We start from the raw sequence: 26,132 nt of genomic DNA, 5'->3' as shown, positions 1-26,132 counted from the left end.
TTTTGTAATAGTATTCTTTCAAAGACTCAATTCCGAAACTATAAAGTCGTTACAAACGAAAGGTAATGCAGTTGTGGCATGATTTTAGCCGAAAAGTGCCTTCCAGGGACTTCTTTACGGCACTTCAAACTGTTTGCAGTTCTCTTCTCACGAATTCAAATCAGTAAAGTCTTGTGACCTGAACAGAGAGCCTCAAAACGTGAAAGTTACAAGGAGCATATTCGGCAGTCTTTTACTATTTTGTACTTTTATTCTATTATTATTCCACTTTTATTTTATATTGTATTACGTGTTATAAGTGTCATTTTCAAAAAAGTGAACAAACCAACAGTACTTCGTAGTAAGTTTCACATTTTATCTTTTGCTCATTTTTTTATCCATCTTGATTTACATTTTTATATTTTAGTTTTTATTTTATCCCTCGAATATTCATTCCCAAAATGTCAAGACGTTCGAAGAGTGTAAATTTATTATTAGAGAAAATAAATAATATTGATGAAGTTGCGTTCCGAAGGTGATCAGGAAATTTTTCATATTGAAAACGACAATGCGGAAAAGTATGATCTATTTGAGACCGACTCGAACACCGATGAGGACGAAGAGAATGTTTCGAACGTACGTAGAGGACGAAAGAGAAGGAGATTTTTAGTTAGTACGGATAGTGAGAATGAGGAAGAGGTAATCGAAACTGCTGTAGACGGAACTGTTTGGCAAGAAGTAAAAGAAGGGTCTAATCCTGGAAGAGCACCTATTCATAATATTTTTAGGGGAACATCAGGCCCAACAGGGTATAGTAAACGAAATATTATGCGGTGAAAACGAATAAAATGTACATTATATACTCCTAAATAAAAGAAACTATATTTTTATACTGTCAAATTGGCTATTATCTTCATTTTATATTAAAAAATATAAGTTGTGCTAAAGACCGGTCGCGGTAGGAATACCTGAAGTGTTGGTAGGAATAGTGTTAAAGATACTATCGGACTCGTACCAGTGTATCGATTCGCGTACAATATTCTTGAGAAATACGGATTTATTTGTTCTGTTTTATTAGTCGCAGTACGACACATAGCTCGCAATGCCTTGTCAGGGAACGTGACCGTGTGTTAGCTGGCTCTGTCTCGGTTGACCGCAACAAACCGACCACTATAAAAAGCCCATAAAACCCGGGGGGCTTTAGCCGAGGTGTGCCACGAAAGAAAGAGCACCTCAGTGCCCCTAACCGGAGGCCCGTTTTGCTTTGACATTCCCTAATCAAAACAACAATGGTCCCCTTCTTTTTTCTCTTTCTCGGAGCTCGTTCGTCGGCTCGTAATTTTTTTCTCCTTCACAGTCCCCCCCTCCCCCGAGTATTTTGTTTCGATTGCCCTTTAGGGTCACGCTGATTTATCGTTTTCACGTGTGCATAAAACTGCGCGGGAAATTTTGAGATTCGTCTCTGGAACGATTTTTATTCGCGATCGACGGCGAGTGATCGAACACGTACACGCGTTAATAAGTATAATACATCTGTTCCGGTGTTATCACGCGAACGATAACAATCGAAGAAGCAAAGCGCACGGTGTTTTAACAGCGAACGAGCCGCGCATGCGACCGCTAATGGCAACGATAATGTTAACAGGCGAAGAAACAATCGACTGAATCGGCTCGCGGTATTGTTAAACACGCTCATTGTGCCGGCCTAACAATACACTGTTACAGTGACAACATCCAGGGCCGCGAGTCCGCTTGCTTTCGATCAACGATCCGTTATCACCCGTTGAAAAATATCCGGCCGCGTTGCGAATTTCAAACGGCAATTTAATCGTTTCATCGTCTTATTACCGGACACTCGACTGTTCCTGGACATTTACCTAGTAAACAAAAACATTCAAAAAATCTCCCCGTACATCTATCCGCGGAAAAGGTCGTGAAACCTAGAATAAAATTATGATATCTAAGAAAAAATGGTGGGGCCCAGCAAAAATCTTCCCACGAAAGAAAAAAAAAAAAAGAAACGTTTTAAAACTATTTCGAAACGGTTATCCGTGTGATCGCGGGCTTTCACGCGACGACCGAGAACGAGAACCTGAGCGAAGGAGCCTTAAGAAACGCAAGCCATACCACGGCGTTTGATATGTCTGATATCAGTATCCTGCCTAAATCACGTAGCCTCGTGTTACGTAATCGTCGACACGTATCGCGGACCATTTCTTTGAATTGCTCCTATATCGCATAGGAAGTATTTATATTGCTCACGATCAATGGCTCGAGTGCCGAGCACTGTTTATTTGTCTCGGGATCTCGGTTCCGGTTACGGTGCTTAAAGCCGAACTACAATTTTCTCGCGAGTCCCACTATACTTCCTACGCTCTACAATTTTTTCCTGACTTCTACGACCTTTCACTGAGTTCCACAATTTTTTTCCTGGGTCCTATAACCTTTTCCTAGGACATGCTATTTGTTTCGTGTGTCCTACAACTCGCATAACTTTTACCGTAGGCCCTACAGTCTTTCTCGAGGTCCCAGAATTATTTTCCTGGGTCTTACAACATTTTCCTAGGCCTCGCAATTTTTTCCCTAGATTCCGCAATGTTTTCCCAGGCCCTACAATGTTTCTAAAGTTCTACGATTTCTTCCTGTGCTCCACAATTGTCTTCTGGGTAATGCAATCATTCATACGAGTCCCAAACAATTCATAAGCCCCAGGCATGTCGCGGGCATCGTTTCCAGTGTTTCCTCGCAGAAAGCGACAAACCGGAGTGCAGTTGTTGACCTGCAATTGAAAGTTCACGGTATTAAAATTGTTTTTTGTGCGAACCGAACGGCAATAGGACGAAGTTACAGGCTAATAATATCGAAAGCATAGATTTTCCAGATATTGTGCAAGGTTCCAGCGGTGAACGGAGGACGTCGCGTTCCCAGGGCAACAGTTCCCAGCGAGCAAGGACTCGGGAAGGAAGCGTCGACTGAGCCGGCGCGCGGAGGGTATGCAAGTCGATGCACCAGGTCGGTCCTTCGTCCAATCGACGAGCTTAATGTTCCGCAGTCTCCGCCCAAAGCATGGCGTCTACATTTCCTTCCCCTCTACTCTCCACCATGCGGAACACGTCTCTCCCTCTGCTATTCCCTACTCGGACGCGAATACATGCGATGGATCAATTAGTCGAGTACGCCCTCGTCGATCCTGAAAAACCAAATTCCGCGTTAAAACGACGAGAAAAAAAAAAAAAAACAACAAACCAGCACGACATTCCAAAGCTTTCGCGAAGCTTTTGCTATGAGAAATATCGAGCGGACCGATCCGACGGATGAACGGGGAAAACCTTCGTTTCAATTGAATAGAAAAAGGTGTTTGAATCGCAGAAGCTTTCGAGAGCTAATGAAGCTTGCAGTTGAACGTTTCATCACGGTCGTCCCGTTCTCGATGGGGGCTGCCCCGCAGTATTGATCCGGATGGACACGTGCGCGTCGATTAAAAGTGACGGTTGCGCGTTACAGGGGCAGCGCAGGAGAATCGGTCGACCTGTGGACAGACGGGCGGTAATTCAGGCCACTCGTAGTGATGGCGAAACAGGGCTCACCTGGATTCATCGACGTCCCTCGCCGCGTTTCGTGACCTTAATTCCCGACCGATCGTTCCAGCTAATGATTATCGCGCAGAATAATCGTTGCCTAACGATCCAGCGATTTCCCAATGGTCACCTGAGCTCGCTTACATAATCCCGATGGCTTGCGTCGTTTTGCACCGGTACCACGATCGACTGACCTACAAAACCATCCCTAGCCGCGAGTCGAGACCAGTCCCAGATTGTTCTGCTGTGTCCCAACACCTTGCTCGACCTGCAAAATTGAGATCACTGTTACTTTGCAAAACGTGCGGGCCAGAATTCACAAGCACCTTGTGCAAACCTGAATCGTGTTTAAGCAAAGATTTCTGTCTAAAATAGAGATTTTCTAGAATATTAGAATAGATTTTCTAGAACAGATTTTGATAAACTGACTTAGATTTATAGAAAATTAGCGTAAAATCATCAGGAATGTTAGATAAGCCAGAGATAGACACGGGATATTGTATAGTGATAAATGAGATGTATGCAAGTGCGAATATGCGAGCGGTATGAGAATAGATAAATTGTAAAAATTTGTGAACCGAGTCCATTTCTGGGCTGTGAACTCGAACTAAATAAATCGGACGGTACTTTAAGCTACTTTTGCCGAGCCCCTGGGCCCAGTTGAAGGGCCAGAGGGGCCCGCAAAAACTTCGGAAGCATATTCGTTCGACATTTCCGCGGAAGGTCTTGCGAGAGCAGCTCCGAAGTTGGTCGCCGGGGACACGGATCGGAGGATTCGGTCGGGCAGTTTTCGGTCGAGAGGCAGAAGAGGCGGAGAGTCATCAGAGAGCCGCGAACCAGAAGAGTAGGAGGGCGTCGATAAGTTGGCCGGCTCTCTCGAGCAGCGTAACTCCGCCTTCGCGCGCCTCCACCCACTCCGAATCGCTCGCTAGCTCGTTCGGAACGGTCTCAATCAGTCTCAATCTTGGCTGGCTTTCCTCTACCGACGCGTGTTCCTCGAGGTCTCCGCTCGTCCCTCGCGATCATCGATCATCGGTTATCCTGGAGTCGAAGACAAAGGCGTTACCGCGGTATCCGGATGCCTAAGTGACCCTCACACTCTCTTTGTTCCTCGTGCTTGGAATTCTAAGCTGCCCGGAACCGCGAAGTTGCTTTCCTGAAGAGATCAACACCGGAAGGATCAACGGTCCTCTGCGAGGATTCACTTTGCAAAGTGCTGTTCCATCGAGTGCCGAGACTGGGCTGAAATCCTGCAGGAATCATCGGCAACGTTGCACAGGTATTTCCTTCAAAGATTACAAGAAGCCGAGGATCCTCTTCTTGCGCTGGTTCTTTGTCTCTTTGTCTCTAAAAGAGAACGGCGTAATTAGCAATCGGTTACTAAATTAATTGCAATTGTAGGTAGGAACGTACAGTGGCCTGAACAAGTTTTTGTACGCAATAATATAATTCGTTTAATTTAATATTGTTTGTGTTCATAGACAAGACAAGTGAAATTGCGTACAAACACTTTTGTGTGTCTGAGTCGCTCGGGATCCAACACTGTGCTATAATTCTTGATCTTTCATTTGATTTTTCCTCGAGATTGATTTGGAGGTTCCTCAATCTGAAACAGAAGACTTTGTTAGTTCGAGGCAATCCTTTGGATCATTTTTCTCGAATGTCTTGTCCAGTTTCGTCGACAGTCACATTTCTTCATAAGATTTGTCTGTAGTAAGTGGAATTAGAAATTAACTCCTCGAGGACATGCTACGTTGAGAGAATAAGATACGTAGGGACGCGAACGAGCCTGCGTCATGAATGAAGATGGTTTACTATATCGTAGCCGGAACAAAAATAAAAGGAGAGAGGCGCGCAGCGATTTTGTGTATTATTTAAATATCTAGAAGGCTGGGTCGCTGGCGAGTTTGTAAACTTCGTTCGGCGATTCTACGAACCCGAGACGCGGTGTTTAGTAAACAACGAGATAAATGGCTTCTTCCTCCTGCCGCGAACAAGATAACGAGTTTTCTTAATTACGTCAAAAGAACGGCCGGGTTGTCGATTTCAGTGGCAACGATTAATTAATTCCAGTATCAGCACCGGGACCGATAGTTCATCCGAATCAGTGGTTGCACGAAATTCTAATCAAAACTCTGTCCAATGTAATTCACATTCGTTCCCTGACTCGCTATTCTAATTCTTCAGTTTGATCGATTAATTGTGTACAAAACAGTCCCTGTTAATTTTTTTTTTCAAAGAATACCTCGAATATTAGTATTCAGTAATGCATAGCAAATTGTTCGAGCCATTTCCATAATTTTCAAGCAGCCTGCTTCGTCTAAGATTTACAGTGACTCCAGTTCAGAACAACAAAACACGGGAGAAGGGTCGGTGGGGCGCAGTTCAAGAAAGACTGAGAGCTGCCTATTGAACCGAGGATCGCATAAATAATTTCTCGTTAATAGACCGGGCCCCCGATCGCGTAACATTAGTGCCAGCTAATGGGCAGAAGGCCCAAAAATAGCTGTGTTTGACGGGCCGCTTACGCGTGCTCACCCTCGCTCAATTGTCGAAATTTACGAGAGATATTCTCTGGAGGATTCTCTGTCGGCGGCCGCCGGAAGTCTCAACGACTCCGCCGGGATCGGGTCCCTCTTTCCTCGTTCTCTCGCACGGCTAAAGTGTTCAGCTGTTGCTCGCTCGTCATCGATCCCTCACGGTGTCAAACACGGCGATTCTTTCGCTCTCGAGGTCGCCCCGAATTTTCTTTCGAAAAGTATCAGGGATACTGATCAGGGGTGGCTTTCGGGACACGTTCGTTCTCGTAGCACGGGGCCCTGCAAAGTCAAACGAAAAGTCATTGAACTCTTTAAGGCACGCGCTTTTAAAGAAAATAAAAACCTTAGTTGCACAGAATTTTGCGAATTCACTGCGTCGAACTATGCGCCAACCTTAATCACAGCAGCACACGCAACCTACTGATGCGTTTTGATTTGAATACATTTGTTTTGTTCAATTATCTACCGTTGGTGCATAGCATTGCCAACTGAATGAAAAAGTTTCAATAAGATATTAAACTGTGTGACTATGGGTAACTTCAAGTTTTCGAGGTGGGTCAAAATATATCCCACCATGCATGAAAAGCTAAGCAAAAGGTGGGATAGTTTTTAACCCACCTAGCCCCAAAGAGCTTTAACAGTCCCGCAACTGAGCTAAGTTTTTGGTTCATCGAATTTTCTAAAAGCGAAACAAGAATTTAGCTAGAGCAAAGTTTACCAATTGGCAAACTGAGAAAAATCCAATGGTCCTCTAATTGAATCCGTTTTTCTATTACAGATCGTCCAGAGAGCGAGAGAGAGAGAGAGAGAGAGGGTATAAAAGCGAGATCCCAGCGTTCCCGGTTTTGTTAATCGTTCCGACGTGAAGCGTTTGTTTCTGTGCGACGATACAAGTTCCTGAAGATGTAAGACCAATCGTCGCAGCTGTGCGTTACCTGGCGACAGTGCTGAACAGTGAACCGGATCGATTCTAATCGTCCTGGTAATAAGAAAATAAAAAAAAAAACGGAAAAAAGTGTGAGTGTTCCGAAAGAACGGTAGCTGGATCGTCGGAGCCGAGGGAAGCCGAGGGATCGATCAGTGTTGTGTAAATGCGGCTTCGAGCGACGGTTTTATGAATCACGAAGGCCTGGAGAAGACGAGGATGGTGTCGCACGTTATTCCAGTTGCGGGGGTGAGTGTGAACACTTGCGGGCCCTGGACCTACGACGATCAAACCCTTGCCGTCAACCCGTTTCGTACGGTACAACTGTTCAAAGAAATTAAATCGCAAGGGGTTCGGACATGCCGCGTATCAACAGCGAAACAGAAGCCGCGATTTTTCGGAATTTCCTCGGTTTTTCGTCTCTTTCGCCGCGGATCGCGTCCGTCGCTCGTCAAACGTCCGATAAAACGTGACTCGCGACGCTTATCGCGAGCGCGGAGCGAACCGGCCACGAAAGAGGAAAAAAGAAAACGAGAAAAAGCGCGGGTCGCGACCTCGAAAATTTCGCAATAAGTCCGATTCTACGTCTTCTGCGTCACGGCCGATTCCGAGCGCGTAGCGATCTCTGTCCGTGGTTTCGATCGATGCGGGCATCGGTGGCTTGTTCGGCTTATGAATGAACGAACCGGAGATTCAGTGTCGTAGGTGTTCGGTTGCTCGCCGAAAAATCGATAGGATCTCGCGTTACGTTTATCCATCACCAGCTGAACCTGCGCCGTCGCGTAAAGTGGCTGGTCTAGCTCTGGGCGGAACAACCTCGCTATAAAATGACAATGGGACATTGACCGAGCTACATATTACGGTGTAACTAGTTACCATGGTCGATGACAATGGCTAGATTAGCTATAAAGAGACCAACTTTGCTATAAAATCACTTTGGACACTCCACGTTGGCTAAGCCGTCTTTACGAGTAGATTGAAGTCGCTGTAAACTGGCTAGATCGGTGTAAAATCACTTTGGCCCCTTTACAGTGACTGCGCTCTCTTTTACAGTGTAAATTAATTACTAATTTCCTATAAAGTCGCCATGGCCGCTGCAAAGTGGCTGAACCAGCTCTAGACGGAATAAACTCGTTGTAAAATCAGTTTGACTACTCTGACATTAACGGCATTCTCATTTATAGTGTAGCTAACTTGCTATAAAGTCGATGTGATCGTTGTGAAGTGGTTGTATTAGATCTAGATGGAACAAGTTCGCCATAAAATCGCTTTGCTCCCCGTACATCGACCGAGCTATCTCTCAAGGTGTTAATCCGCCATAAAATGACTTTAGAACCAAGTGTTAATTAAGCAGTCGATAAGACACGCGTCGTCGATCCGTCCTAGCTGTTGCACGTCGGTGTGTCTGCACCGTCGGATACACTCTGAAGGACTTCGTCTTCTTCTTCTTCTTCTTCTTCTCCTTCTTGTTATTCTTGTTCGTTCTCGAGGAGAGTTCAAAGCTAGCGTTGAGATAGGATCGGGCTTAATTTAATGGCTGTCCTGTTGAATTAACGAGCCGGCCACGTGTTCTCGAAAGCTCCTTCGAGGACGTTCTTCAGTGTCAGCCTGTTGATGCAGTTCTACGATCGCGCGAACGGTGGTCCGAGCTTGTTGCATTCTTTGCCGCGCTTCTGGAATTCAGATTTAGGGTGAATTTCGGATTTGGATGCTCCAGCGGTCGGTCAGTGACACGTCCCTTCAGCTTTTTCTTCGACTTGTCCTGCTACCTACGAGCACTGAAGGACTATTTGCAATATTCAGGAGCCCTCTGAATATCCCCTTCGAAGTTCTTTGATCTCTGCAAGAAAAATCGTTCCGTTAACGCTTTGTTAAGACTTCTGATATCGATAGCAATCTGCCAACCTCTTTGCATTTTGCAAATGCTAATTTCGCTACACTCAGTACAATAACGTTAACATTATTCTCAATAGAATAGAACGCAAGACTGTTTCCTAAATTATTTACAACTCTTCTATGGATAATTTTTAAGTCCTGGAGGCGTCAGAGAATTGGTCCCCGAGGCTTCCTCAGCGTTCTCGAGAATGGTCGAAATTTTAGAGATATCGTCCGATTAAGGAAAGGTGTCGCAGAGGGGGCGAAACGAATTTCTCGGGTTGACCGGTTGTTCCGCGTGAAGTACACAGACGAAAACTAGACGTCGTAAAGCCGGATCGCGAATTAACGATCTAGAGAGATCGTAAGTTTCGCCTGGCATAATGCGATGTCACAACACCGGCCCGGTGTTTGTAAGCTTCCGGCGACGGCACTTCAAACATCGCGAGCTCCGAGCCAGAACGACTCTTGGTCCACCAACCACTTCGGATGGTGCCTCTGGTTCGTTCACCTTTCTTCGTCAACCTCGGTCCTCCTCTTGCGACCCTCCTCAGGAATCGCCCAAAAGAAACCGATTAGAACTGGTTTTTAATAAGGAACTGTGTGCACTTGTAGGAATTACAGAGGCTTCAGTCGTCTTCAGCATCCACCTCGTTCTGCAACCAGTTTTATACGAGTACGCAGAATATCTATGTGATCTAACGTAGGATGGTGAAAGCATATGAAAATATTCGGAGTACCATTCCTGCCATTACATTGTCATCAATGTGTTAAACTCATTGAAAGTTGAAATATACTTGAATTTTAACCAGTTAACTGTGTTTGACGAGTATACTCGTCACGAAGAAATGGCAATATTTTGTGTCATGACGAGTATACTCGTGAAAACAGCTATAATTCAAACAGCGGTTAATTTTTGCGACGCAACTTAGGTACACATTTTTTAAAGAGGTCGCAACAGCTAACTGGTTAAAGCTCTGGTTCATTATTAGCCCTTCGCGCTCGAAGATGACTCTGAGGCGCCATTAAAAATTGCTACCACTATTCAAAATATTTTCTACATTGTTAAGAATCTTGTTAAGAATTTAAACAAAATATTTTCTACATTGAAAAGAATCTGATAGAACGAAAAGATTTAGAATCGTTTAGAAACGTTCGATTTTGGAGCGAAAATAGCATCGGATTGATCATGGGAATTCTTTCAGGAGCTGCAGCAGGGTAATGGTGGCTTGGAGGTGATGGATCTGTGCGGCATGCGGGACTCTCTTCATGCCCTGAAGATCAAGCAGGAGCCTTTCCAGGTGTCTCCCCCGTCTCCTCTGCCCTCTCTTCATCAAGGTAAGCTCCTGTTCTCTTTCCATCGAACCTGCGAAGAGCATAAGACAAGACCACGGGTTGAGTCTCGTCGAAAAGAGCGACCGCTCCGAAAATTCGTTTGACGTCACGCGATCAGGATATCTCGCCACCGTCACGACACGGACCAATGATTCCTTGGTGTTTTCGTGGTGGCCGAATACATACCCGCGTGTTCTAATAATACAAAACTGTTCTCGCGGCCGACAAGCCGGGAGGGGAGCGCGGGCAGAACAGATGAAAAGAGAGACTGTGAAACGCGCGCGCGAGGGATGGTGGGGGCGGGTTGTCGCCGGAGAAAAACGAAGCTGAAGAACGGGGAAAGAAAGTGGCGTCGAACGGGGGAGAGAAAGAGAGACAGAGAGAGAGAGAGAGGCAGCCACGGAATGATATACCGCGGGAGGCTGCGTCCTGATCTTTCCACGCGTCGTTTAGTTACATTCTCTGCCGCGATTACGCTCCTCCAGGGGTTGTCACCGACACGTCTTCGACGGCGAGCCTCGCTTTCGATGAAAACCACCCGGATCGGGTGTCCCTCGGCTTCCGTAAACCCCGGGGCCGAACCGGTCGACTCCGATTGTTATAATTATAACGTTATAGGCGCAAGCACCACCTTTATAAACTACCAGAACAATTTAGCAATTGAAATCTCATGAACTCTGGCGTAACCGCTTTTCGTTTGCTAGAGTCAATCAGTTCAGCTCACAAATTTTACTTCCCGGCAACGATGAAGGGAAAACATGGTCCACCGATCGGAGATTGATCGAAGAGATTGGTGGTGAACAGTCCCGGCGTTATCGTGTATACACCAACCCACGGGGTAACATTCAAAGAGCAGCGATAGCAGCCCGACGAAAGGGAAGCAGTCGCTCGCTTGCTTGCACGGTCTCGTATTACTAGATTTTCTTATTCGCTAATCGCTGAACGGCCGCTGAATCACAGATACCACCGGCACCGGACACAATTAATCCGACCGGGCAGTGCGTAACCCTAGAAGCCTCTATCGGTATCTGTGTACCCTCCCCCCTCTCGCCCTCCCCTAAAAATTCTGGTGACACTGTCCCCTGAAAGGAATGCTAACGGGTATCAGTACCCGAGCAACTTCAACTTCAATACATTCGATTATAACTTATAATCTTAATAATACTGGTCTCGGGATTATTCAATCCTTTGCAATATACCTTCCAAAGAATCTTTGTAGATTCGCGATAAGGTAGAGTGACTACATTACCGTCAAAAAATGGTTTTACGCGCCGCAAGTTTTCGTCCTTATATGAGAATATTTTGTCGCTGGATAAAGGGCTCATTCGAAAGAGGAAGGTTCAATCTAGTGCGCGCTGGTCAGAAGCTGCCGAGATTATGCAGATATTTGGTAATATAAGCGTTAGAAGTAGGCCAAAAATTGACGATGACGCTTGCCGTGGAATCCAAGCATTTTTATGCCATATCCTATGCCATTATAGATTTTATGCCATTGGATGAGTTTTCCGGATGAAATCGAGAGCAGCGCGCACTAGAAAATATCTCCAGCTACAAATTCAGCTATATTTTGTCTTGATTCTCTGCGAAATAAAACCAAAAACTTGAAGCGCGTTTCTGGCGTCAGAATTCGTAATATCGATAATACAGAGCAAAAAATGTGACAAGTTTAGTCACAGACTTGAGACCCGTCGGATCAAGACCAAGGCGGTTCTTAAGTCTGTGTCTGAAGGCCGTGAATGGAAATTATTAATTAAAAAGTCACGTGACTATCCCGGGCCCTTAATACAGAAAGTCTTTGCAAGATCGAGGACAGTCTCGAACCCGGTTTGAACGCTTCGACAGTCCCGATTGCTTCGCGCGATTCGATTTCTAGCCAACATTGTAGCGATCCCAGCAAAATAGACAGCGGTGGAAGCTGAAGAGCCAGAGCTCCGCTTTCTGTAGACAGGCTACAGCGAAGTTCCATCTGGTATTCTAGCGAAACGCCGTTTCCAAAAGGAAATTCGCATAGGAACGATAGGAGGCAGGGTGGTCGGCGGTCCGGAATTCTTTGCAGGAGCAACAAGACCGAGTCCGAGTCCCGTGTTTTCGAAATCGGCGGTTCGGAGTGCTCCCCGGGCGAGAGTTATGGCCGCTAATCCGGGAAGGCTCGCCGGGATTCAGCCAACCGGGCCTCTGATATATCGGCCAACGACAACGCCATCCACCGCGGTTAGGAAGATTCTCCTCCTTTTAAAAACGAGAGTGAGAGCCCACCGAATCGTATTTATACGTTCGCGTGCCTCGGCCCTCGGGGACTTTAAAGGCTTCTCATCCCGATGGCTCTCGAGTCTGTGTATGGCGGTCACGGTTTGCGGTCCACATTCGCGTCATAGTTCGCACAGCCGCTTAGCCGCCGGCCGCGATTTATCGGCCGAATAAACTGCCTCGCGATAAGCCTAACGCGAAATACAGCCGGACACGTCTAATTATAGATCCCGGGGATTATCGAGCGAAATGCTGCCCTAATCGCGTATATTGCACGGCGGCGTCTAAACTGCCTGTTTCAGCAACTTTGACGTCCCTCGTCGGTCCTCTTCGGCTTCCAGGGCACTCGTCCTTCCGACGTTAGAAATAGCCAAAATTGACTGTAGCTTCTGAAAGAGTCGTGATCTTAAAATGTTTCTTCAATATTCAGCTGAATCGTCAAGTACCAATTCAACTTTGCGATGTACTTACACCGAAATCCGCAGCCCAGAGTCATTAGCAACCTCTTAGACTTTCCTGAAGAGGAATGAGTTAGTCGAGTCCTGGGGTGTTAGTTTAGCTGCTCGCAGAGGGACTGTAGCTTCGAAAATCGTTCCAGGATAGCCGGAATGTGCCCGCGAGAAGAGGATGACGGAGCGAGTCGCGCGTCACTCTTCAAGATATCGTGACCCTGCTTATTTATGCTGAAATCAGGCCGTGGATGTAATCGTCGCGTTAAAATAGATTTCTAGTAAACAAGGGCACCGCTTCGCACTAATCTATAGCTGGTAAGATAAAGCAATCGTGGACCAGAATCATTGAGGACGTGCCGTGATTCCGCGGGTCCCCTGAACGGTCTGCAACCGTTCCAACTCGGAGAACAGGAGGAACGATTCCCTGACCTAACGCTAGACCGCATAGTGTGCAAAAATGCCCAAAAGCTGTACATAGGACAATTTTACAGGACAGTAACGAATATTGTTCCTTTGAGTTGTGATGTCGTTAAGTAACAGTTCAAACTATAAGGAACAATAAAAATTACCTTCAAAAATGAATTTCAACATTGCTAAATTATATCTTTAGTTCTAATACAAAGAACCTTCCTTTATTCAAATACTGTCAACTGTGATGCTTATTTTTTCATGTTGTGTTAAATTTGTACACTTTGGAGTATAATTTTGTTATTGAAAATTGTTCTTTGGTGACTAAATAATGCAATTTTAATGTTAAAATTACTTTTGTGACTATGGATGAGCATGTATACATATAGTTTAAAATGTACGGTTTCATAAAGAAAGATCATTTCATCCGACTTTCATCGTGAATAACAAAAAAGAAACACAAAAACACATGCTCGTTTTGCATGGGAAGTATTTGTGAATATGTCTGAAACAATATCCTAAGAGAAAATCTTGTGCATGTTTGCGCCATAAACAGAAATTAATGTTTTAGTTTTAAATGCTAGACAGCAGGATATCAATACGATTGTGTGCTTGCGATCGGATTTCACTAATGAGTATATTGTACAAACAATACTACTCCTGGAGTCTAATTCCTATATATTTAACAATATATGTATAATAATAATTTGGTTACTTCTTAATAAAAATTGACAAATCGATATCGATATATAAACATTTTAAAAAGCTATGTTGCTATTGAAAAGGCATCCTCAACCTAATAAATAAGGAAACTTATGCAATTTTATGTTTACTTTTAATGTTTACAATAAAACATCTGTACTATTCAATGCATCCTATATGGAGATTTTTACAGTCGTTGATCACGAGTTTCAAATAAATCTTTGTTACTGAACGTTGAGTTGTTCAAAACGCCCCAAGTGTGTTAATTATAAATCATTCGAAAAATATTGTATCGATACGGCAAAATTATTCTTATTGTTACACATCAGTACATAAGATTTTGATGCATGGACCATCAGTAGTCAAAAACTGCATCTTACCGATTGATGCCTATTCAGAAGAAGTTCTGGAAACTTAAAACAAATTATTTAAAAAATACAGTGCTCAACATGGTTGAAAGATGTTACGAATTAAAAAAAATGAGGACATATTTCTTAGGATGATGGTTCATTCGGATCCATAAATTCCACTGAGTGATATTCACCATAAAATCTCTTAGAAAAAAATACCATCTGAAGTTTAACAACTACTAACGGATGTATCAGTAGAAAATCAATGTATTAATTCTGATTCTCAGGATGAAACATACTAAAGACAAACAGATTTAAGAAAGTATTTATCATTTTGTTGATTTGTTTTGTACACTTTACGATTATAAGAATATAAACTTTTTTTAAAATGTATGAACATTTATTTAAAACAGTGATGTTCAAACAAGTGTTCATAGATAGAAAAACGTTTATATTCTTACATAAATATATAAAGTAATTTTTTTTATAAAAGTTTAATTTTTTCTTCACGAACGGTTAATTGAAATGTTAATTTAACATTAAATTCGTGATCAGCGAGCTCAAAAACCATAGTACACGGTATTTTTAGAAAGGTTTTTAATATTCTAGTATTTTCAATGGCCAGCTTTTGGGCAATATTGCACACTGTGGACCATCTCGTGATCAAGATAAACAAAGGACATGTTCGCTGCACTCCACGGGCTCCTGTTTGTTTCCTTCAACCCTTTGCTGTCCAAATTGTTTCGTCTCTTTTATTTTAAAACTTGTTTCATAATTAAATTATACTCCCAGATGTAGCTTTTCTAGCCTACATAGAATAGAACTACCATGAAATACCATGAAACTGTGGCATTACTGATGAGTGCACTGTAAATTGGTAAAATAACTCGAATTAGATTCTACATAGGACCGGAAAGGATTAATGGTCCCCCGAGTGTTTCCATATGAATTTTTCGAGAGGGACGAGGATGAAAATATTTTTGGAAAGCAGATCTTCTCGACCCGGGCCTCCTCTGCTAATTACGTTGCAGTGGCCCCGATAAACGCGACGATAACAAGGCGACGGGCTCTTCGCTGCGAAACGAGAGGCGGGAACAGAGGAGATTCGCGATAAAGCTGATGGCGACGAACCAAGCGCCGAGAAAACGGTCGGGCCCCTTGTTCTAATTATCGCCTATCGTTCCTCGTTAGGTAATTCCCGCGATTTCTGTTTTTGGATCGTTCTTCTCGTTTGCAAAACATCGCCTCGGCTATAGTAAACACGATAACGTACTCGTCGCGATAAGGAGCAAACACCGACGAGAGGCGTTTCTTGCACGGGGTGCTTCGACGAACCTGTTACGGTCCTATGCCTCACGCTAGAATCGCCATGCATAAACCATGTTTATGTTACATAAAAAACAGTTACGGTCCGGATCCCCGAGATCTCGCAATTTTTATAAATCACTTTAGAGACCTTATTCTACTACCGATCCTCTATTGAGGTTTAGTAACGTTTAACCCTCCTGTCAATGACCAACATTTTCTACGATATTCAATGATGCTGCTCTTTGTAGTTTCAATGCGTATCTTTATGCTTCCAATGTAAACTAATTCTCGATCGTCGAAGAGCATACAAAATCTATAATAATCTTGGTGAACAGAAATATTAAAGAAGTTATAAAAAGAAATTGATAGGGGTTCCCCGGTTATTGGCATGGGGGACAACGGGGCATTTTAAGCGTATAACTTTGTCGAAACACCCTGTGGAGCTGGACGAATTCGAGAGACGTTCGGGAACGCTGTCCCGTCGGTGTAGAAGCGCAATTACATCCGCACTTCCGGTCTCGGCGAAGAACGAGGAGCAGAAGACGACGCGATGGCGACGTTGACGAGAGAGGTCGAGATACCAGCCGACGATTGGCTCACAACGAAGATACCGATGAGCTATCGTCGCTCGGATGACCCTCTGTGCCCCTTGCCTCGAGTTTCTCTTTTATCCTCGTACCTTCCCCCTCGTTCCTCCCCTCGTCATCTTACTCCTCGCGTGTTCTAGGGACGCGATTCGCTTTTTTCTCTTTCTTATTCTTCTTCTTCTTCTTCTTCTTCTTCTCGTCCTGATACGCAGTATCTTTCGTTTCTCCGGTCGTGCTACGGACGTGCTTGTTACTTCGGACAGTTTCACCTACGGTCCACAAAAAGAAACAGCAGCTAAACGATTCCCTCGAAAACAAAAGTAAAGATGTATCGGTATAATCTTTCCCCGCTTCTAATGCTCGCGATATTCTCCGTGGAATTTGATCCTTTGACCTGCGGGAGCCTCGTTGCAACGTTAACGACGCGATCATGCGATCGCGAACATGCTCCAGGGAAACAGTATACAGGGGTGGCACGTGTTCTTCTTTCTTCTCTCCCCCAATCGAAGTCGCTGATTAGCCGATGGATCATTAGCTCCACACGTGCGCCGACCTCCTGACCTATCCTACGCAACAGTTAATTATAAGTGCCCATTTACACACGCTATCTTTTATAGAAAACTTGTAATTGGACTCGTTATTGGATTTTATGCATTCATGCGCAAGAACTAGCTGCTGCAATTTTGAGGGGTAACACAATTTTTAACCCTACAGAATTGGAAACAATGAAAAGTTAATTAAAAATTCATTTAGATGCCTTTATAAATATATACATGTCTCGAAGTTCATCACTTTTGGTACGATTACCGTTCCTTGCAATTGATGCAGTGCAATAATGTCTAATTATAATTATACTCACCTCGACAACGTGAAGTATCATAAAAATATACACGGTGCACTATACACAGCGCTCGAGTATATACATTTTGGCGATGTGTGTACGGTACTGTGGTCGTTCATTGTTAAAACATCAACGACGCAGTTCGTACAATGTCAAACAGTTTATAAACATGTACGGGGTGTTTCGCGTTTAGCAGAACAGCCGCGGCTCCGTTCTGGAGGAAAGAAAATTCGCGGATTCGCAGGTGGACGTGCCCCGACTGTCCGTCTCATGCTCGGTGTTTCCACTTCGCGATAGACCGTAAGCTGCGTTATCAGCCAAGGGACTATTGGATGGCTAAAAATCGTCGCAGCAAAGTCGATCCCTTAGCCGAAGGCCGTTGTCTTCGTGGTGGTAGTCGCGACGCGCTGAGAAACCGTGGCATTCGCATTCCTGAAATGCTGCGAGTGCCGCGGGGAATCGGCATCCGGCGCCGATCAGCGAAATCCTATACGTCAATGAGATCACGGCTGCGAATCGCAGACTTCTCCTGCGTCCTGGTGCAAACGCGCTCTTTTCTTCGACTTGACCTCTCGACAATGCACTTTGCAGACGTCATCCTTGACCCTAAAACCGAAGCAATTGTGCGTTAGCGCGACGCGCAACCGGTTTCCAATTTCTCCTAAATAGACGCGGTTCGTTCGTCGCCGAACCGAGTTTTCGACCCAGTGACCCTATTGGTTACTCGGTTCTCGGTATTTCGAATTTGCAAGACTCGCGAAACGTTCGCGAAATATCGGCGACGATCACCGCAATCCTGCGACCGACGAAGGCCAACTTTCGCAAGTCGAATTATGTCACTGTTTCTCGCATCAGCCGATCGCTGCATTTTTTCGACTGTTACGAAACGCTGTTACAGCTTCGAAACAAGGGCGCCACACATCTTGGAATTTCCAGTGACTGCAATTCTTTCCAGATACCTACCAGTTTGTTCCACTTTTCCACTCGCAGGCCATTCAACATTTTGTACAATTTGTCTCGTCGGCTCTATAATTGTTTAATAGGCCATACAGCATTTTTACAGGGTCTAGAATTGTTTTACAGGGCCTCCAATTTTTTCCGTAGGCTCTGGAACTTCTTGACGAGTTTAACATTCATATTCTACAACATCCAAGAACTCGTCATCGTTCTACGTTGTAGATGAGAAGTTACAGAACTCTTTCGATCTCTGCTCCCCGGGTGATCGATAGCGGACGTTCTATATCTGCGCGAGTGTACCGGGGAATTTTCCTCAAACGATAAGTGTTTTCCATCAGTCGATCGTCGATCGAATCGAAACAAGGGATCCCGTGACGAGAGCAGATGCGGCCTCGTAGGTGTCGCGTAGCAAGGATCTCCGGTTGCAGTCAGGTGTGTTGGCAAGGCGCGACGTTTGACGTTATCGCGATCTCGCGTTGCTTGTTTTAGCACCGTGGATCCACGTACCGAGGACGTGCGTGTACGACACGCTGGACTAGCTGGTCTATCATCGTTCTCTTCCTCTTCATCGGTCGATACCGCTCGTTCGAACGAGGACTCGCGTAATCTGTAAACGTAGCCATTAGTGTTCCTGATTTCTCAACATTTTTCATTTCTCGAGAAATGAGAAACAAGACCATATTTCTCGAGAATTCTCAATAAAATAAAAAAATATTGGGAAACTTTTACCAAACTTTTATAAAGTGAAACATTACGCTTTTCTTGTGAAATGACTTCTCAAGAAGCATAATGCGTCTAATGTAGATTCAGACAATCTACTTCTTTTTTTTTGTAACAAAATCCGTAGCCGTAGAAAAATTTCTTTCATTTTGTGTGGATGTTGGCTTTATCGTATACAGAACATCCAAAAGTTGCTGAAGATTGGGCGTCCTTTTTCCAGTGGACTCAAAAATTTGGAATTCCTTTGTTAGAGTCCGGAATTTATTTTCTTCTGCCGCTAAACTCTTGCCACTAAATTCTTGAAGGCTGTCTGCAATTTCTAATTCTAACTGCTTTTCCAGTGATAGTTCCTCGTTCTGAGAATCTGAAAGTTTTTCACTATTTTCATAAGAATCATTGTCATATTTTCCAAAAAGTCTGCTTAGAATTTGTTTTGCCATTTTATACGTATCTGCCTTGGATGTTATATAAAAAAAATGTATCTTCTGAATCTTTTTGCAGACTCTGGATTATGCAGATATTTTATAAGGGATACAACAATCTTGTCTCTTCTTTTAGATATTTCTTCTTTAATAACAACAAGAAACTCATTACTCAACTCAGTATTCAGTTTTTCGAAAGTTTTAAATAAGAATTTAAGAGAATTTAAGAATTGATATGTTATAAAATAAATGAGATTCATAACAATTGTCCTAGATTTAAATTTCTCGGGAATTTCTCGAGAAGGAACACTAGTAGCCATCCCACGGCGATAGTTGCAAACGATTCTGCAGCAGCGATTCCGGTAGAAACTCGCCGCGGAAATTACGTTTGCAAGTTCCAAAAATAGAGAATTTCTTGTGTTACAAAAATGTGCATATAAATGCATAAAAATCCAGAAGCTAATTAACACAATGCACCATAATGTATTATTGACCCATGCAGTATTAAATGCAGAGTATAGCAATCAAAAAATTGTGTAAAAAGGCTGCGCATTTACTGTTACATAAGCTATGCATACACAGTCTTTCCAAACAATTATTTGCCTGTCCCAGATCTACCGTTAGCTCTAAATTAACGCACGGCCGATTTTGCGAACGAAATAAGTTTCTGTTTTCGTTTCCGTCTGTTCTTCGCGGACCAAACACGTTCAAAACAGGTTCTCCATTATCTTGAGCGAGGCAGAGCGAAGTGTCTCTGCCCAGCAGCAACGATTTACCCGTAATATCGTGTTTCCGTTTTGGGAACGGTTCCTCCGTTCTTGCCACTGTGAAACCGTGCACAGCCTGGAGCTTTCCCGTGGCGCGATACATTATGCTTCAAATATGATGTTCTCGAATTCGTGTTCGATGCGCCTGCAAGAAACTGGATTCGACCGGGTCCAAAAGATCTGGAAGAATTCGGGGTGAAATAATATTTCCGGAAACGGTTCGATGGGCGTCTACGCCGCGCAGAAAATTTCTCCAAATCTCTGATAAATGCGCACGTCTGTCCGATTCCCTTTTGTTCTGCCCTCGCCCCGTTTCGCAGAGTTCTCCACCCTATGTTCCGTGCGCGCGCGAGTGTTATCGGTGTCCGATTACGTTCAGTTCCAGTTACACGTGCCGTGGGGCACACTCGGAGTCATGCACGCACGCATGATACTCCTTTCCGAGTACGTGCCTCCTTGTTTCACGGCGATTCCGAACGCGTTCACCGAGAGCCGCTAATCAGAACATGCTGGCGCGCACTGGAAACCTGAAAATAAATCAAATTATCAGTCGAAATTTTGGAATAATTGTGCGAACACTGGTACAAAACCTCTATTGTATTCGGGCGCAACTGGCCTGATACCGGTGAAGAACCTCCACTGTGACTCTGAGGCGTCAGGAAATATCGTCGTGGCATTATTCACAGCAGTTCTTATATTCAAGCAATTTTATGCGCATAATGTCACAATGAAAGAAACGTCGTAATTTCGGAATTAAAATTGCTTCGAGTGCAACCGGTTGATGGATAAAGCGTTAACACTTTGACTGCCAAACTAGAGACCTCAAAAATTCCATGTAATCAAAGTAATTTATTTAATGAAATAAAAATTGAAAAAGATTAAATGTACGATATTGAGTAGTCCTCCAACTTTCTTGAATTTTACTGATCCTAATCAAATTTGGTACAGTGAATATATTAACCCTTAGCACTCGAATGGCGACTGTAAGGCGCCACTAAACATTGCTGTATCATTATTCAAAATATTTTTTGCATTATTAAATTTGTTCGTATTTAATAAATTACTAAACATTTCGGTATTGTACGAGTAAATTGCACCATTTCTGTATGTATAACATGAAAAAATATATATAGAAGGGAAATATTCCAGGTCGGAAGAATTGTTTCGTTTTGGAATTAAAATAGCTTCGAGTGCAAAGGGTTAACATAAAAATTCATTTTAAAACCTGGACAAATAATTCCGTCACCCACATATGGGTGATATGGCAGCGAACGTGTTAAGACGTTGGTGATCAACGTAGCCAGGCTCCACCATGTTGGGACTCCTCCAACAGAGTGTCCACTTGCTTCTGATTCGTACCCCTAGCTAGGAGTCCTAGAGCAACCTGCAGAATGATTTCATCTTGCAGCACGATTCCTCCAAGCCGACGAACACGTCGAGCTTATCGCGTCTCGGGTATCGTACGCGGGGGGTCGTCAGGGGGGGGGGGTCTGGATTCCTTTCAAAGATCCGATTGTTCCGCGGTGCCGGGGTTTCTCGGAACCTGGTGTGCGGTGGTGTCGATCGAGCGGCCATTGTCCAGGTTCCCGGAGCTTGCGTTGAACTCGAATCACCTTGCGTGTCGCGTAGATAGGTCCTCCATAGCGCGTACAGTCCGTTATGTTCAGGAGAGTCTTTTGTACGTGCGTTTCAGTGAGCAGCTTCGTGTCGGAGATGCAGAATGGTTGCGTGGGCCCGTCGGCGAAGGATCTGGACACCACGGTGAGCCTGGAGAGGTGTCTGGCGTCCCATCACGGCTCCCTGAGCCACCATCACTCCCATCACAGTCTGCACAGTCCCTCCTCGACCTTGTCGAAGCACTCCACCGGCTCTGCTCATCATCACCTGGACGAGAAGGGCTCCTCGCCGACCGGGGCCTTGCACAGCACCAGCAACAGCAATCCCTCGACCCCATCGGCACCACCTAGCAACGGTGTGCCCACCACCGTGGCCAATGGGAACGCCACGGGGTCCGCCGGCAGGACCGAGAACGGCAGCAACGATTCCGCGAGCAAGAAACCGCCGTACAGCTACGTAGCCCTGATCGCGATGGCGATACAGGAGAGCCCACAGAAAAGGGCGACCCTCAAACAGATCTACGAGTACATCTCCACCAGATTCCCCTACTTCCAGAAGAACAAGAAGGGCTGGCAGAACTCCATCAGGCACAACCTGTCCCTCAACGAGTGCTTCATCAAGATCGCCCGCGACAGCGGCACCGATGGCAAGGGCAACTTCTGGGGCGTAGGTCAGTCCCCGCAAAGGGGCCTTTCATCGTTTACAGCGGACCATTAAAAAGACTGTACATAGACCAATTAACGCGTCCGCGGCCGTCATTTGTTTCTCGGCGAAATTAAAGGGTCATGACATTTTCGTTCGAACATTGCCCGTGCGATATACAAAATGGCGATCGTCACACATACAGTGACTCCCACTAATATTCGGACGCATTTAAAAATCGTATAACTTTGTTAACATTGCACCATACAACTTGGATTTTCTTAAGAAGTTAGCACAATTGGTTTGCTACATAAAGCGAAGAAAAAATTTTATAAAAATTGCAATTGGTCGAAATTGCAAATAAAATACTAAAAGTTGTATTTTGCAACTTTTTTATGTGGACTTACATTGAAAATGTAGAAAGTACGATTTGTAGATCTGTATGAATTATACATATTCTGAGAATTTCATAAAAATCGGTCAACGTTGTAACGAGCTACACATGTTTTAAAATGATCACATAAGGGCGAAATTCTCTGAAAAGGCCAAAATTCTGCGACTTTCATCCCTAAGTTTTCATCGTTAAACTAACGCAGCTCATTGCAACGTTGACCGATTTAGATGAAATGTTCAGAATATGTATAATTGATACAGATGTGCAAAACGTACTTTTCAAATTTTTAATATAAGCCCATATAAAAAAGTTGAAAAACACAACTTTTAATACTTTCTCTACAATTTCGACCAATTGCAATTTTAATCAAACTTTTTTTTCACGTTATGTAGCGAACCAATTGTTCTAACGTCTCAAAAAAAAAAAAAAATCGAGTAGTATAGTTCCATATTGACAAAGTTATGTGATTTTTAAATGCGTCCGAATATTAGTGGGAGTCACAGTATGTAGCGCTGGTCGCGAACGCATCAAATGGTACATAAATATGGCCCTGCATGTTGTACATGCACGCTTAATTGTAACGCGGTGGGCCCTACCGTATAACGATGCCGGACCCTTTTTGCGCAGACCCCCAGTATTCGGACATGTTCGAGAACGGCAACTACAGGCGGCGTAGACGCATGAAGCGACCCTACAGGAACACTCCTTATCACAAGCCGCCCTTCTACGGCGAGCCCTTCTCGACCACGCACGTCCATCTCGGACCCAGAAGCCTGTTCGGCCACTCGCCACCTTCGTACGCACCGTCCACCTACACGAGATACGACACTGGGTACGGCGTTACGGTTGATTCACGGTTAATTTTTCATTGTTATACTTATTTCCCCCGTCGCTTCACCAGTCCCGACTTGTTCTGAACTTGTCCGAATCATTCCAGCGCCTGGAGCCTGCAACAGTCCCAGCTCTCCTACGGTCATTGCCAAACGGTAAGTTTCTGAACGATCTTCAACCGCGATCTCCTGCCAACCGTAGAAATTAGAATTCGCCTGTGAGCGGTTTCTTTAACGATAGAAACTAATTGCTACTTGCAGCTGCAGCCGCAGTTGCAGCCGATGCAGTCGATGCAGATACCAACGATGAACGGCTACGGTCAACTTGGCACCTCCCTAAGTGAGTCTCTCCTCCAGCCAGCACCCAATCCCGCTCCTTGTCCCCGTTGAAAAGCTGAACGACCAAGCAAAGCGTTTCAAGGCAATTACCTGGATGTTCCAGGTGGGACGGCGAGTTCTCCAGGATCTATGGGCAGCGGCTCCTTCGGCAGCGGCTTCACCACCTGCGCCAGGAGACACGAGGCTGCCCTCTCCACCGAGACCATGTCTGCCCGGTGTTATTGGCCTGAAAGTAGTTATTATATTAATTTCAATATCTCTGACTACAATCCTTGTCTTTCGGCTTAGGATAACTTCCTAGTTACGTCTATCTACATTGCGTTATCGGCGAATCTGTAGAACAGCAACCTGAACATTGAATTTGGTCGATACTTGCGCGTCTGTGGCATAATTAGTATATTGGTTAGCTTAAGGTATCCAAAAATCGTCGAAATCGGAGGATAGGTAGCTACCTATCGGGAGGGAGGTTCGCCCAACAACAAATTTCTGACTGACAAATCTCTCCGTTTGTTCGTTCCAGTGGTGAACGTGAAGGAGGAGCCAGGTAGCGTCGCGGTGTCGACCTCAGGTGTGACCGGCGTCGGCGTGCCCTCGGCAATGATGGGGTCCAGCCCGACGACCGGGGTCTCCACGACAGGCTTCGCTCCGATGGAGTTCCAGACGCGGTCCAAGTGCTTCATGTGAACGAATCGTGGTCCAGAGTCCTGTCCAGGTCGCGAGGACTCGATCCAAGGTCAACCAATAACCGACGGACTGTAAACGGAGAACAGCCTCCGGAGAAGGGGAGAGGGAGAGTCCGTTCGAAGCTCGCCGATAGTACCGCGAGGGACACCGGGGCGGAAGCCGATGCTGAAGAGACCAAGGAGAAATGTGACGCGGTCTCTGCCACTACATAGACCTTTGTCTTCAGTGTTTCCGACTGCTACACAGTATTCGATATTTAATGGACAATGTTCGTTCGTTCAGCGAGAACCAGCTATGCGTTAATTGTTAGCGATTGTAGTCTAAGCGCGGCAACATTTCTACATTGCACACTGCCGTTCGTAAGTCAGGGGACACCGGCTTTTGCTGTGAAGAGAGTCTCGACGATGATTAAACTGTAGATTTTTATGGAAGGTAAACGTGATTTGCATCATTTTCAAGCACCTGAAGCTAAATAAAAATTTGTTTCTTCCTGTGGTAATGCTGATAAGTTGAAGATAATTTCTCTCATCGTTTTAATGTTTTATACTCGCAGTTTAATCACGATATTCATGGTAGACTTAGAAATTGGAGATATCGATCGTATGAAAAGATTCGGAACGTCGTAAATTAAGACTGAATTTCTGTAAAGAATTACGAGCAGTTTAACGAAAGGTTTAACAAGTTCATCGATGTCCCGTGATTCATGGACGGGGGTGTATGTCTACATATTAAGTACGTAGAAGCGAACAGTGTGGCGGACAGACTGCGCGCGGCTTTGCTCGTTCATTTCTGCTAATTTCTTCGCATCTGTTTGCGCAAAGTCTCGCGCGGTCTGTTCGACTGTTGCGTTCTGTCTCTCAAAATAATATGCTACAGAAGTCTCGAGAACTCGATGTACATAATCTATCCGATCTTGAGTGTATACACGAAGCGCGGGTTCCATTTCCAAGATGTGCGATTGGCCCCCCGATTCCTTCAGATTGTAACAATCCGAGAACAATCCGGCAGCTAACGATCCTGTAATTACCAGCAGAACAAGGAAATAAATCGGAATTATTTATCGTCCATTGTAAGAAGAACGTCGATCATTTACCTTGATTTTCAGAGTGTATTCTCATCACAACACGAGACGTGAAAATGTTGCTCGATGTTGCTTCGGCAGTGGACACAGACGATGGTTTTGGAATATCTTTTTCCGAGTTTCGACCCAGTTCCTGCCTCGGAAAGGAGTATCCGGTGCGTAAGAATGAAAAGTAGCCATTGGTCCCGCGGACGGTAAGCAAAACGGTGGATGTTTGCGCAAACCTGGATGTTTTGCAAACACGGCCCGGCAGTGGCGGGCTTTAATATTCTCCGGGGAAAGAGAGGCGGCTGGCCGTGCGCGCCGCGTCAACACCGTGCGTGCATCAGAGCGCAGGAATAGCACGTGCACTTTATTTTTCGTTCTGGAAATCGATCGGGGGACACGTCGCTCGCTCAAAATAAATCTTGCGTGCTCGATGGGCCTCGGAACGACGGATACTCGATCGGACGACGCGCTTTTACGGAAATGAACGAACCAGTTCGATTTCCAAATTCGCAAATTCAAAGGATTGCTAAATTTTCGTTGAAAAATTCAAGGTGTCGTAACTTC

The 26,132-nt window shown here is 44.7% G+C and overlaps 1 protein-coding gene across 3 annotated transcripts; it reads left to right on the top strand.

Annotated features, from left to right (window-relative positions):
• Nucleotides 1-4,463: 4,463 nt before the first annotated feature.
• LOC143358744 (uncharacterized) lies at nt 4,464-25,566 on the top strand. 3 transcript variants are annotated; one of them, XM_076796113.1, is made up of 9 exons: nt 4,464-4,836; nt 6,876-7,271; nt 10,103-10,235; nt 21,687-22,280; nt 23,274-23,502; nt 23,584-23,632; nt 23,738-23,816; nt 23,919-24,047; nt 24,336-25,566. In XM_076796113.1, the coding sequence occupies exons 2-9, from the start codon at nt 7,212-7,214 to the stop codon at nt 24,497-24,499; spliced, it is 1,437 nt and encodes a 478-aa protein (XP_076652228.1). In that variant the 5' UTR covers nt 4,464-4,836; nt 6,876-7,211; the 3' UTR covers nt 24,500-25,566. The 3 variants fall into 3 exon arrangements, with proteins under 3 accessions (XP_076652228.1, XP_076652227.1, XP_076652230.1); XM_076796112.1 differs by having other exon boundaries at nt 4,466-4,836; nt 23,274-23,478; nt 23,889-24,047; XM_076796115.1 differs by having other exon boundaries at nt 4,467-4,836; nt 23,274-23,478; nt 23,898-24,047.
• The last annotated feature ends 566 nt before the right edge of the window (nt 25,567-26,132 follow it).

This window comes from Halictus rubicundus, chromosome 11, assembly GCF_050948215.1.
Source record: "Halictus rubicundus isolate RS-2024b chromosome 11, iyHalRubi1_principal, whole genome shotgun sequence".
Taxonomy (NCBI): domain Eukaryota; kingdom Metazoa; phylum Arthropoda; class Insecta; order Hymenoptera; family Halictidae; genus Halictus; species Halictus rubicundus.
This window is presented reverse-complemented; position numbering and strand designations above follow the sequence as displayed.